Source organism: Dermochelys coriacea, chromosome 16 (assembly GCF_009764565.3).
Source record: "Dermochelys coriacea isolate rDerCor1 chromosome 16, rDerCor1.pri.v4, whole genome shotgun sequence".
In the NCBI taxonomy this organism is placed as follows: domain Eukaryota; kingdom Metazoa; phylum Chordata; order Testudines; family Dermochelyidae; genus Dermochelys; species Dermochelys coriacea.
The window spans coordinates 19,264,835-19,278,184 of NC_050083.1; the positions used below are offsets into that span (position 1 = coordinate 19,264,835).

The 13,350-nt window shown below is 45.3% G+C and overlaps 1 protein-coding gene across 2 annotated transcripts in view; it reads left to right on the plus strand.

Annotated features, from left to right (window-relative positions):
- AGPAT2 (1-acylglycerol-3-phosphate O-acyltransferase 2) overlaps window positions 1-13,350 on the plus strand; it is a 33,171-nt gene that overhangs the window by 16,470 nt on the left and 3,351 nt on the right. For both annotated transcript variants that reach the window (XM_038374516.2, XM_043499008.1), the window contains exons 3-5: window positions 416-591; window positions 957-1,052; window positions 6,360-6,432. In XM_038374516.2, the coding sequence (XP_038230444.1) occupies window positions 416-591; window positions 957-1,052; window positions 6,360-6,432 (345 nt within the window). The remainder of the gene's footprint in view (window positions 1-415; window positions 592-956; window positions 1,053-6,359; window positions 6,433-13,350) is intronic.

The following is a 13,350-nucleotide window of genomic DNA, read 5'->3' on the forward strand; positions in this document are numbered from 1 at the left end:
CATGCTCCTGCTGCAGAACCAAGGAGGTCCCTGAGGCAGAGCTGTAGAACAAGTGGTTATTTTACAATGTCCCCTGCCCCTCCCACCCACACCCCGTTCTCATTCTATCCTTTTATGACTAAGTCTCTTCAGTGTCTAATACCTGAAAGCTGCTGAAAGACGTGTGGTGGTGTGTGAGCTAGCGATGCTTCTGAATCAGCAAGGGATCATCTTTGCAAAGCTCTCTGGCTACTGCTGCCCTTCCTGTACATGAAGCCTGTTGCACCCATTCACTCTGGGTGCTTGGCAGCAAACCTGGGTTGGTTCACTCGTATGCTGACTATCTGGTTTGTGGGTGGAGAGAAGGGTGTTCTTGTTGTCATGGCTTATTGTGGGTGGGCTTCTTACACTCTCTCTCCCTTCACCCCGGGCTTAGGGTTGATGGAAATCCTCCCAGATAACTGTGTTCAGATCGGCAAGAAGGAGCTGCTGTACATGGGCCCTGTGGGCCTGATAATGTACCTGGGTGGTGTCATCTTCATCAACAGGAAGAGTACGAGCAATGCCAAGACGGTGATGTCCGGGGTTGCCCAGACCATGCTGGATGAGAACGTGAGTACAGTATATGCCAATAGGTTTTGTGAGTGCTGGGCACTGCTTGCATCTGTTACCAAGTAGAGGGCTGCATGTGCTGGAATATTAGTCAGATACTGGATTAAGGATGCGGGAGGGTGGGATACCATGAGAACTATTGTCTGACCTCTAGTACCTGGTGGCTAGTGTGGACTTCAAATGCTAGTCCTGGCTATAGCTATATCCTGCAGCAAAATCTTCTGGGGGGGTTGCAAACAACTAGGAACAGAGGCATGCTATCTATGATCTGACAGAACCTCTCTAGAGGGGTTGTGGGTTAATTCTACAGCTAACTTTTGGTGTGCGAACAAATGGAATTCATGGTTTATCTCACTGTCTTACAGGTGAAGGTGTGGGTGTACCCAGAGGGCACAAGGAACGGGAATGGTGACTTGTTACCATTCAAGAAAGGAGCTTTTCATCTCGCCATACAGGCACAGGTAATGCTTGTCAGCTTCTTTCACAGGCCAAAGCACTAAATGGGCCTTCCAGTGAAAAGTCTACCTATGGTGACCAGATACTGGCAACACTGGGTTCTTTAGCGGTCCGAAATTTGAGCATGATAAGACACCCTTTGAAATAAACACTGTCTTCAGAGCACCGAAGATAGTAAGTTGTAGAGAGAAGCAGCTTTCTCACTGGGCTCCCAGAAGTATGGGAGTCTCCTTTGAAAATGGCACCTGAAACATTTTCAGATAAATGGGATGGTGGGGACCAGGGGGATTACAAGGGACTGCCCTCCTTGGTGCATGGGGAGAAGATGATGGCCAGCCAATACCATGGTGTAGCTGGCATTCTCCTCCAGGACAATCCCATGGAACATGATCAAATTCTGGCTAAGTTGGCTCCTTCTACTACTGACTTGCATTATAGCTTCTAAAGTCATAGTTCTAAGTCACACATCTAGCCTGCAATAACTTGGGTTAGAACCCGCCTTTGTCAATTAGATCCCTCCTTTAGCCAACTGAATCACTTCCTCAGTGTTGCCTGCTCTACAGTGCATGGTGACCCAGCAGGTGCTGTGGTGTCTGCGTTGTTTAGCACAGTGCAGGTTGGGACTGATTGATTAGTGCCATGTCTTGGAAGAAACCAAGATTAAAAACGCTGCATAACAGGGTTTAAGGACTTCTCCATGTTCCTGCAAGTACCGAACTGGTGACTCAGCAGGTTCTGGAGAACAGCCCTGTACTGGGATGTCTGGGGAATCGGCTTGTCCAATGTTGCTGAAAGCTGCAACATTTCTTGAGTGATCCCACTGAAAGTGCAGAAGGTGCAGGTGCTGCCTCTTAGTGGCACTCTAACAAAGTATTCCTGTGGGACAAGCCTTAAACTTGAAATAAAAGGCAGCTTGGAGTGGCTATTAAATATGGTTAACTATGGCAGCTTTAAACCTGTGGCTTTCAACCCTTCCCGACTACTGTACCCCTTTCAGGAGTCTGACTGGTCTTGCAGACCCCCAAGTTTCACCCTCACTTAAAAACTACTTGCTTAGAAAATCAGACATAAAAATACTTTCTCACTTTTTTTTACCATATAACTATAATATCAATCGGAATATAAATATTGTACTTGCATTTCAGTGTGTAGTACATAAAGCAGTATAAACGAGTCATTGTCTGTATGAAAATTTAGTTTTGTACTGACTTTGCTAGTGGTTTTTATGTAGCCTGTAGTAAAACTAGGCAAATCTCTACATGAGTTGAGGTACCCCCCCGGGGTACATGTACCCCCTGGTTGAAAACCAGGGCTTTAAACCCCCACCTCTACCAGATCTATCAGACTTAATGGTGACTGAGCATAGGGTTCAGTGCACTAAACCTTAGGCTCTACAGGCAGCAAAATGTATTTTTCCCCCTCGGCCCTAGATGAGCCAAATCATTTAAAAGCATCCGGGATGGGTTTGCAGATCTATAGATAGGACAGGCAGTTGCTTCTGGGAGCATCATTCCTCTTGTATATTTAAATTTGGCTACCTCATTCCTGGGGATGAATTACTATGAGGACAAGATGCAGGGTGTGATCTAGTGAGCACTGGGGCAAGGAGAGCATTGGATGCTCCATCATCTTGCAAGCTTGTCAGTGTGGGGCTCCTATAAGATTTAATACAACCTTGGGGGTAAAGAAATGAATCAAAGTCATTAACACTGGAGTCTTTTTGTTAATGCTTGTTCCTTTAAAGTAGCTTCTGGACTCCATTTCTATGGAAATGGCCGCTCCTTCCTGTGCGGCCTGTGGCATTGTTTTATATGGTCTTCAATGCACTCTCTTCCTTAAAATGACAAGATCAGTGAGTGGCTAACAAGGGAGCACCCAGAACAGCTCCTTATCTTAATTGTTGTAGTTTCTAGAATTGCTGAGTGGGTGGGGTAGAGTGACCAGATAGCAAGAGTTTAAAAAATCAAGATGGCGGGGGGGGTGGTAATAGGTGCCTATATAAGAAAAAGCCCCCAAAATCAGGCCTGTCCCTATAAAATTGGGATATCTGGTCACCTGAGGATGGGGTCTGGAGCAGATGCTGCAGCAAAGGTGGGTTTAGGGGAATTTTGAGGACCTGGGAGGATTCTATTCTGCTGAATGGGGACCAATTGTGGTAAGGTCTCTCAGTAAATTCCAGTGTTGACCTCGCCTCTAAGCCCTAAGGCCATGCCACAAGGATGTTGTCTCAAGCTAGCACCATACTGCAGCTCTGCTATTAACTGGGGCCCAGCAGTGTAGCCTATTCTGTAACTCTATCCAGTAGGCACTTGACTTTCTCTCAGCAATATCTGCCCATACATGTGGACCTAATCCTAACACCTGGCTGGGGCAAGCCAGAGGTGAACTTCCCGATCTGAATTTTTTGCCAGAGTACTCAGCAGCTTGGGAGAGATGCACGATTTAGTTTGAGCAACTGTTCCCCACCCACCGTCCCCAAATCTGTTAACTGTTCCCCTAAAAAGGCTTAAATATTTTAGATGATGCCAAAGAGGATAATTTAGGCCAAAAATCTGGTCTAACTTGGATAGCCATCATTTACTGCCTCGCCAGACAGTGCAAACAGTGTGACTTGCATCTTAATATTGGGGTTTCCCTTAGCTCACAGACAGGCCATGGGGAAATCCTTGAACTTGTGTGCCTTGCAGGCAGCTTTGCTTCCCTATCTTAATCCAAGAAATGGCTCTTGGCAGGTATCCTGCAGAAGTTGGACCTGAACTTAAAGAGACGAGTTTGACCTAGATTTAGGCTGGTAGAGACTGGGAGGACAAAAAATCTTGGACTGTGCTAATTCTCCTCTTCTTGGTGGTGCTGGTTTCCTACATTGGTGCTTTGGTCTTGCACCAGCTCTGTTGTATCCAAAACAGGCCCACAAACCGCAACCTCTCCAAAGCTTTGGGAGCATGTAAGCCTATCCTGATTTAGACACACCAAACCTCCACAGTGTAACACTGGCTCCATAGCCAGACATGCTGTACTCTCAGCTCAAGCAGGCTTTTTTCTTTGCATATAAAGATCTCAAGCTCAGATACTACAGTGGTGGGTTCCAGGGCGAAACCGTAAGACTTCTGCGCTTTGGGCAAATGAACTTCAGTCTTGCTGGTTTAACCATTGCTGGCTTATGGAGGTGTCCCTGCAAGCCCTTCTTGGCTGCTGAACTGATCTGAACCTCCAAAACCAAAAATTGTTCGTCTCATTTGTGGTGGGTGGATTAACCACCAGTGAATGTTATTCTCTGCTGCACTAGAAACGAGGCATGTTTCAGAAGCTGTGCCACTTGTGAGCTGAACATTTGGTGCTCTCTGAGACTTGCTGGTGTCTGATTTCTTGCCACTCCCAAAGCAGAATCCTTCAGCACTCACGCTCAGAATCCTTCAGTGGCCCCAGCCTAGCTGCTGACCATTCATCTGATCTTGAATGTCTGGGCTTTTTTTTTCCTTTCCAAAGTTAAGCTCAGTGCTGGTGAAAGATGTAGCACCACAGCCCGGGGAAAGTATCCTTTTCAATCTCTAATGGATGCAGTGCAGGCAGCAGCCATGCCAACCTAGAGCTGCCATCTCCCAGGAGAAACTTGTCTGCAACCCTAGAAACCAAATACTCCCTGGGGCTTTGTGCTAGTTGCCACCCCTTTATTCTGAAGTGGCTGCTGCTAAGCATCTGACAGCCCTGTGTTTTGAAGGCTTATGTATTCCCCTGTGTCGTTGGGGTTTGGGAGGGAGCATGTGATTCTAGTCAGCCATTCCTCAGGCCTTGTCAACCCTTCAAATGCTTTGCCAGTATAGCTAGGCTAACGCTATCCACAGTGGAGACACAGTGAGGTGGCAGAAGGAGCTGTCTGCTGATGTAGCTAAACCACCTTCCTGAACCACACTAGCTGTGCTGACAGAAGTGCTCTTTTATTGACACAGCTGGGTCTACACGGTACACTTTTGCCAGCCTAGCTAAGTCGGCTGAAGGGGTGAGACTTTTTTCCTTTGTATGCTGCTAGCCAACATAGCTCAAAACTTTGTAGCATAGACTACACTCCAGTGCACATGGCATCCATCCCGCTCTCTGTTGTGCATCCTGGGGAAACAGCCACAACTTATACGCTTGCAATGGTGCAGTGGCCTGCTGAGCAGATACATGGAGGATTCTAGTTTCCCAGGCCACTACTTTGAACTTTATGAAGTTCACTTGAAGCAGAGTAGCCAGGCAGTTTTCTCCCAGATTTCTTCAGTCTTAGGAAGTCCTACCAGATTCTGAAAACCAAACACTGTACTGCTTGCTATCTTGGGGTCTTTCTATGCTTGTGGAGGGCATGATGTTTGTATGTAAACAAGCTTCAATATACAGGAGCAGAAGGGACCATAACTGACAGTGAAGCGGAAAATATTGAGATTGTAGCTCTTAATCTATTTCCTGTATATTTGTCTCAACATCCTTGATCTCTAATGGACTGATCAAACCCAGTGTGGAGCCTGTGGCTTGATTTAAGCCAATTGCAACTAAAGACCACAAATCAATGTACAAATTAGCCACCCAGTAACAAGTCATTTAAAGATGGATTTCTAGAGACTGGGCTAAGGACAACATCTGACGGGGTGGCTGACTTCATTTACATTCTCAGTAAGTCGTCAATGATAGATCTTCATATTGTGCCAGATTAAAAATAGCTGCCTCTTCTTCTCCATCTTTCTCTGTGAGAGGCATTGCCTTGCTCATAAATGATTGCAAACAGTGATTCATGTTCCTAAATGTTTAACTAGCACCAGCTGGCCTGCCCCCTCTTGTGTGCTCGGAAGTATTTGCAGTGCATGTTCGAGCTGCTTTTCAGCCTAGGGAGTTGCAGGGTTAAACGTGGCTGAGGAGGATGGTGGCTTGAGGCTTTGACTTGGGAGAGTAACTTTGTGGCTAAAGCACTGGCTTGAGACCTCAGATCAATTCCCAACACTGCAAAAGCTCCCTGTGACCTTGGGAAAATCACTTGGGCTCCACAAAGGTGTGGCGGTGTCTAATTTTCATTGATCTCAATGGGAGTTAAACGCCTAATACCATTCTGAAGATCTGGGCCTTAATCTTTTACTCCACTTTACATATGGGAATGGAGAGAGTAACTGTCTCCTACCCTGTGTTCTTTGGCTTTGGGGACTGTAGGCTCATTGGAGTTAGGACTCTGCTCTGTATTTGTAGAGAACCTAGCGCAATGGGGGCTTGGGGTTGGTGGGTGCCATGCTATTGTAATACAAAAAACCTCTTTAACTTTGTGGTACTTTTTCCCCCCCCCATTCAAGGTTCCGATTATTCCTGTGGTGTATTCCTCGTTCTCTTCGTTTTACAATCCAGCCAAGAAGCTATTTATATCAGGTACTGTACTGATTTGAACCCCTCTTGTGTATGGGTGGACTCTGTGTTTCTGGTCTCCCAGCAGAAGAAAAGCTGGGCTCAAGGCAGAGGTGCTGAGACGCCTTTATTTGGGCATTCCTGTTGCAATGGCTGTCCTCTTACTAAGTTGTGTTCGTTCAGTTTCTTGGAGTCTTCCGGAGCTGGATTGTCCAAGGCACTCAGTAGCCATGATCAGGGCTAGATGGTTTGTGGTGGATTGTGTGTGATTGGGTTTTTTTTTTTTGTTTTTAAATGTTTTTCCCCCGCAGAGCTCGTCTCACAGTGCTCAGTCAATTGAGCTCTCTTGACCATCTGGCCCTTAGGTGCCCAAGTAGGAGCTCAGCTCTTCTGAAAAGCAGCCTCCAAATCTCCTTCACTTAAACTGTTGCACCCTGACCCCAGTGGTGAGAGTAGTGTTTGGGCAAGAGGGGGGCAATGCTTGGTGTTAGGCCAGGATTGTTTCTATGTGCTGTGTTGGGCCAGCTGCTCTAAGATGCAAAGCGGGGTGCATTTAGGCACCTCTGGGACCAGGGATCAAATTCTTGCATCTTACAAAAAGAAAAGCAGTACTTGTGGCACCTTAGAGACTAACAAATTTATTTGAGCATAAGCTTTCGTGAGCTACAGCTCACTTCATCGGATGCATTTGCATCTTACAAGTGACTTAAGCAGCTGCTAACCTTCCAAAGCTCCCCAGATTACTTGGCTCAACAGGCAGTCTCTTCTGGGGGGGGTGGGGAGGCCCAGGGATAGAATATCGGGATGCTATCGGTGGGTCACAGTTTGCTCTGGCAGCATATAGAATGCCCGGTTACTTCCAGCTCTTCACTTTAATGAGCAAATCCAATAAGGAGGTAGTGACAGCAGTGAATAGAAGCTTTTTAGGATAATCCTTGGGGAGAAAATCAGCTGCTTCTGTCTCCTTGCTCTTTTCGATCACAACCAGGCCACTTCTGTCCCAGAGTTGGAAAATGGAGAAGGGGCTCAGCAGGTAGTCACTGAAGGTGGAGGGGCAAGAAAGAAGAGAAGAGCAGCTAGCCCTATAGGAAAAGGGGAAGAGTCAATGGAGACTACACCAAATATGAGCCCCAGGAGAATACAGGGTGGGTTGAAGAGGATTACAAGGGAGAATAGGAATGGAAAGACCTTGCAGCCAGAGTGAACAGGGGATAGACTGGAGAATAGCACCGTCGCCAGGAAAAGGCAGGTCTATATGATCTGGGACTCTTTATTGAGAAGAATAGACAGGCCTGTAACCAGAGCTGATCCAGAGAATAGAAGGGTGTGCTGTCTTCCAGGTGCTAAGATATGGGATGTAGACCTGAGGTTGAAAAGGATCCTAAAGGGAGCAGGAAAGAATCCCTAATTATTCTTCATGTGGGAACAAATGATGCGGCTAGATTCTCGCTGGAAAGTATTAAGGGAGTCTATGCTAGGCTGGGGAAGATGCTTAAGGAAATAGAGGCTCAGGTGATCTTTAGTGGGATTTTGCCTCTTCCTAGAGAAGGGCAACAAAGGTATGATAAGATTATGACTATCAACAGATGGCCTAGGCAGTGGTGCTATAAGGAGGGCTTTGGGATGTATGGCCACTGAGAGGCATTCCTGGATAGAGGACAATTCTCTCAGGATGGATTTCATCTGAGTAGGGAAGGAAATAGACTTCTAGGATGGAGGCTGGCACAACTGATTAAGAGAGCTTTAAACTAGGAATTTGGGGGAGATGGTTGGGAGATGTCCAGGTAATTTCCACGCCAGATTTTAGCATTGAGAAGGAAGAAAACAAAGTAAGAAAGGATATAGCTGTGGGTAGGAGAATGTATATAAGGAGGAAGGGCAGTGTGGATAGCAGTCTAATAGATTATACTGGCTGTAGAATGACAGTGCCTAATAGGGTACCAAATGTGAGCGAGGCCAAAGGCAAAAATTAAGATGTTTGTACACCAATGCGAGGAGCCTAGGTAACAAAATGGAGGAACTAGAGCTACTGGTGCAGGAAGTGAAACCAGATATTATAGGGATAACAAACCTGGTGGAATAGTAGCCATGACTGGACTACAGGTATTGAAGGGTATGTGCTGTTTAGGAAAGACAGAAATAAAGGTAAAGGTGGTGGAATAGCATTGTAATATCAATGATGAGGTAGAATGTAAAGAAATAAGAAGCGATGCAATGGATAAGACAGAGTCCGTCTAGGCAAAAATTACATTGGGGAAGAAAACTATTAGAGCCTCTCCTGGGATAGTGCTTGGGGTGTGCTATAGACCTCCGGGATCTAATTTGGATATGGATAGAGCCCTTTTTAATGTTTTTAATAAAGTAAATACTAATGGAAACTGCATGATCATGGGAGACTTTAACTTCCCAGATATAGACTGGAGGACCAGTGCTAGTAATAATAGGGCTCAGATTTTCTTAGATCCGATAGCTGATGGATTCCTTCATCAAGTAGTTGCTGAACCGACTAGAGGGGATGCCATTTTAGATTTGGTTTTGGTGAGTAGTGAGGACCTCATAGAAGCAATGGTTTGTAGGAGATAATCTTGGCTCAAGTGATCATGAGCTAATTCAGTTCAAACTGAATGGAAGGATTAACAAAAATGTGCAACTAGGGTTTTTGATTTCAAAAATTAAGAAAATTAGTTAGGGAAGTGGATTGGACTGAAGAATTCATGGATCTAAAGGCAGAGGAGGCCTGGGATTACTTTAAATCAAAGCTGCAGAAGCTATCGGAAGCCTGCATCCCAAGAAAGGGGGAAAAAATTCATAGGCAGGAGTTGTAGACCAAGCTGGATGAGCAAGCATCTCGGAGAGGTGATTAAGAAAAAGCAGAAAGCCTACAGGGAGTGGAAGATGGGAGTGATCAGCAAGGAAAGCTACCTTATTGAGGTCAGAACATGTGGGGATAAGTGAGACCGGCTAAAAGTCAAGTAGAGTTGGACCTTGCAAAGGGATTTAAAACCAACAGTAAAAGGTTCTATAGCCATATAAAAGAAGAAACAAAAAGAAAAGAAGTGGGACCGCTAAACACTGAGGATGGAGTGGAGGTCAAGGATAATCTAGACGTGGCCAAATATCTATACAAATACTTTGCTTCAGTCTTTAATAAGGCTAAAGAGGACCTTAGGGATAATGGTAGCATGACGAATGAGAATGAGGATATGGAGGCAGATATTACCATATCTGAGATAGAAGCGAAACTCAAACAGCTTAATGGGACTATATCGGGGGGGCTCAGATAATCTTCATCCAAGAATATTAAAGGAATTGGCACCCAGAATTGCAAGCCCATTAGCAAGAATTTTTAATGAATCTGTAAACTCAGGGGTTGCACCCTATGACTGGAGAATTGCTAACATAGTTCCTATTTTTAAGAAAGGGAAAAAATGTGATCCGGATAACTACAGGCCTGTTTGACATCTGTAGTATGCAAGGTCTTGGAAAAAATTTTGAAGGAGAAAGTAGTTAAGGACATTGAATTCAATAGTAAATGGGACAAAATACAACATGGTTTTACAAAAGGTAGATCGTGCCAAACCAACCTGATCTCCTTCTTTGAGAGAGTCAGATTTTTTAGATAAAGGAAATGCAGTGGATCTAATTTACCTGGATTTCAGTAAGAAATTTGATACTGTGCCACGTGGGGAATTATTAGTTAAATTGGAAAAGAGGGGGATCAATATGAAAATTGAAAGGCAGATAAGGAATTGGTTAAAGGGGAGACTACAATGGGTCCTACTGAAAGGTGAACTGTTGAGGCTGGAGGGAGGTTACCAGTGGAGTTCCTCAAGGATCAGTTTTGGGACCAATCTTATTTAATCTTTTTATTACTGACCTCAGCACAAAAAGTGGGAGTGTGCTAATAGTTTGTGGATGATACAAAGCTGGGAGGTATTGCCAATTTCGAGAAGGACCGGGATATCATACAGGAGGATCTGGATGACCTTGTAAACTGGAGTAATAGTAATAGGATGAAATTTAATAGTGAGAAGTGTAAGGTCATGCATTTAAGGATTAATAACAAGAATTTTAGTTATAAGCTGGGGACGCATCAATTAGAAGTAATGGAGGAGGAGAAGGACCTTGGAGTATTGGTTGATCATTGGCGGCTCATAGTCATCCTATGTGATATGGCTGTGCAAAAAGATAATACGGTCTTGGGATGCATTAGGAGAGGTATTTCCAGTAGAGATAAGGAGGTTTTAGTACCGTTGTACAAGGCACTGGTGAGATCTCACCTGGAATACTGTGTGCAGCTCTGGTCTCCCATGTTTAAGAAGGATGAATTCAAACTGGAACAGGTACAGAGAAGGGCTACTAGAATGATCCGAGGAATGGAAAACTTGTCTTATGAAAGGAGACTCAAGGAGCTTGGCTTGTTTAGCCTAACTAAAAGAAGGTTGAGGGGAGATGATTGCTCTCTCTAAATATATCAGAGGGATAAATACCAGAGAGGGAGAGGAATTATTTAAACTCAGTACCAATGTGGACACAAGAACAAATGGATATAAACTGGTCATTGGGAAGTTTAGACTTGAAATTAGATGAAGGTTTCTAACCATCAGAGGAGTGAAGTTTTGGAATAGCCTTCCAAGGGAAGTCGTGGGGGCAAAAGATGTATCTGGCTTTAAGATTAAACTTGATAGATTTATGGAGGAGATGGTATGATGGGATAACATGATTTTGGTAATTAATTGATCTTTAAATATTCATGGTAAACAGGCTTGATGGGATGTTAGATGGGGTGGGATCTGAGTTACCCAGGAAAGAATTTTCTGTAGTATCTGGCTGGTGAATCTTGCCCATATGCTCAGGGTTTAGCTGATTTTCTCCCCTCCCCCATATTTGGGGTCGGGAAGGAATTTTCCTCCAGGGCAGATAGGAAGAGGCCCTGGAGGTTTTTTGCCTTCCTCTGTAGCATGGGGCACAGATCACTTGCTGGAGGATTCTCTGCTCCTTGAAGTCTTTAAACCATGATTTGAGGACTTGAATAGCTCAGACATAGGTGAGGTTTTTCACCGGAGTGGGTAGGGGAGATTCTGTGGCCTGCGTTGTGCAGGAGGTTGGACTAGAACATAATGGTCCCTTCTGACCTTAATATCTATGAATCTGGCATCTTAATTCTTCTCCCATTGTCTGCAGTTTTAGTAATCTCACTGCTGGGCTTGTCCTCCAGAGGTGCCTCACGTGATGAGCCTTGGGCTAGGGGAAACCCTGACTACAAGATCTAGGCAGCTGCTCTTCACTGGGCCACAATGCCTCTCTGTTTAGAGCACTGCACTGGGACTTGGGAGACCTGGGTTCTATTCCTGACTCGGCTACTGGGTGATCTCAGGCAAGTCACTTGCCTGTGCTCTGCCTCAGTTTCCCCATCTGTAAAATGGAGATGACACTGACCTCCTTTTTGAAAAAGCACTTTGAGATCTTTGGGTGGAAAGTGCTATGTAAGAACTAGGATGTGGTATTATTACCTAAAGAGGCAGCTCTGGACCTGTGGTAGAAATATCTCTACAGAAGTTGGGGCATAGGGAGAGGTGTAAGCACCCTACTGCACTAGAGAATGGGCTGCGGCATGGTCCAGTTAACTCTCATCTGGCCCATACTTGCAGTAGATGATGGACAAAAAGGGAACATGTGAACAAAGCACCTGACACTACTGTGGTGTGCACAGCAGGCAATGTCCTATTCTGTCGTAATCAGCAGATGGTTCCAGGGTTCCAGCCTGCTTCCCCAGCACCTGGAGGCTAGGTCACTGGGTTGGCTTTTTGGCATACTTGTTATCTCAAGAATATCAAAATGCACCTGGTCCTGTAAGAGACAGCACCTGAAGGGCTCCTCCTGCCTCGTAAACACTCTTGCAAGGTGAGGCTGGAGTTTCTTTAATTGATCACTCGGGAGCTTTTGGCTTCAAAGGAATGAATTGTAATTCTCTCCCCAAGGACTTCCTGAGTGTTGTCCTAGCTGGGTTCAGCAGCACCTGCTCTGCCTGACGGCTGTACGCAGCCCTTGTGACAGTAAAGGGCATCCTGAGAACTGAGTAACTAGGAACTTCTTTCAGAAGTGGCTGTTACTTTTCTTGAGTGGGTACTTAGCAGCCCTGTTGAGTCCCCTAAATGCCATTGCATGCCACAGTGGTTCCTGCTGCTTCAGAAGAGAATCTGGGGGTATGTGGCTGGGTCTAGCAGGCTTGTTGCAACAGCAGGGTCTGTTGGTTTAATTATCCAAAAAAATAAAAATAAATCTTGCTCTGCACATCAAAAACCACCACCAGAGAACTGTACTGCTGGGCAGCCATGGGGAGGGTTGCTGGCACTTCTTACAGTCTGGGAAAAGCCAAACAGGATTGCATGGGTTCCAAATGAATGTGTGCCCCCATGGGTGGGAGGGTTAAGGGGGAAAATATCACCCAGCCAAATCAAAAAAATGTGACTTCAACTCAGAGAGCCAAGTGGCCTGGCCTCAAGTGAAGCACCTTGGCTTGATTGTGGCTTTCAATGACCGGGATCTGAGCAGATTAGATAGGCCAGAGGGTCTGTAGCTCAGTTAAGGAGCAGAAGTAGTTTACTTGCAGAAGCAAAGCTTTAAAGATCAAGTGGAAGTATCTTGTTTCAGACCATGCTCTTACTGTGTATGTAGTAACTTACCCCTATGGTCCCACCAAATACCTCCAAGTATCTAAAGGTTCCCAGAGAGTAAGATCTTGTTCCAGGTGGTTCAATTCACTCCCTAGGGTGAGGCCTAAGACACACTTGGGTATTGAATGTAGAAACGGCCTTATGTTGCGTAACGTTGATGCTCATGACACGACACTGGTCCAAGAAAATCTGCTCTGTTGAATGCTTATCACCACTTGCTTGTGTATGTGAGTGGGTTGTGCTGTCAGAATCCTCTCTAGAGAAT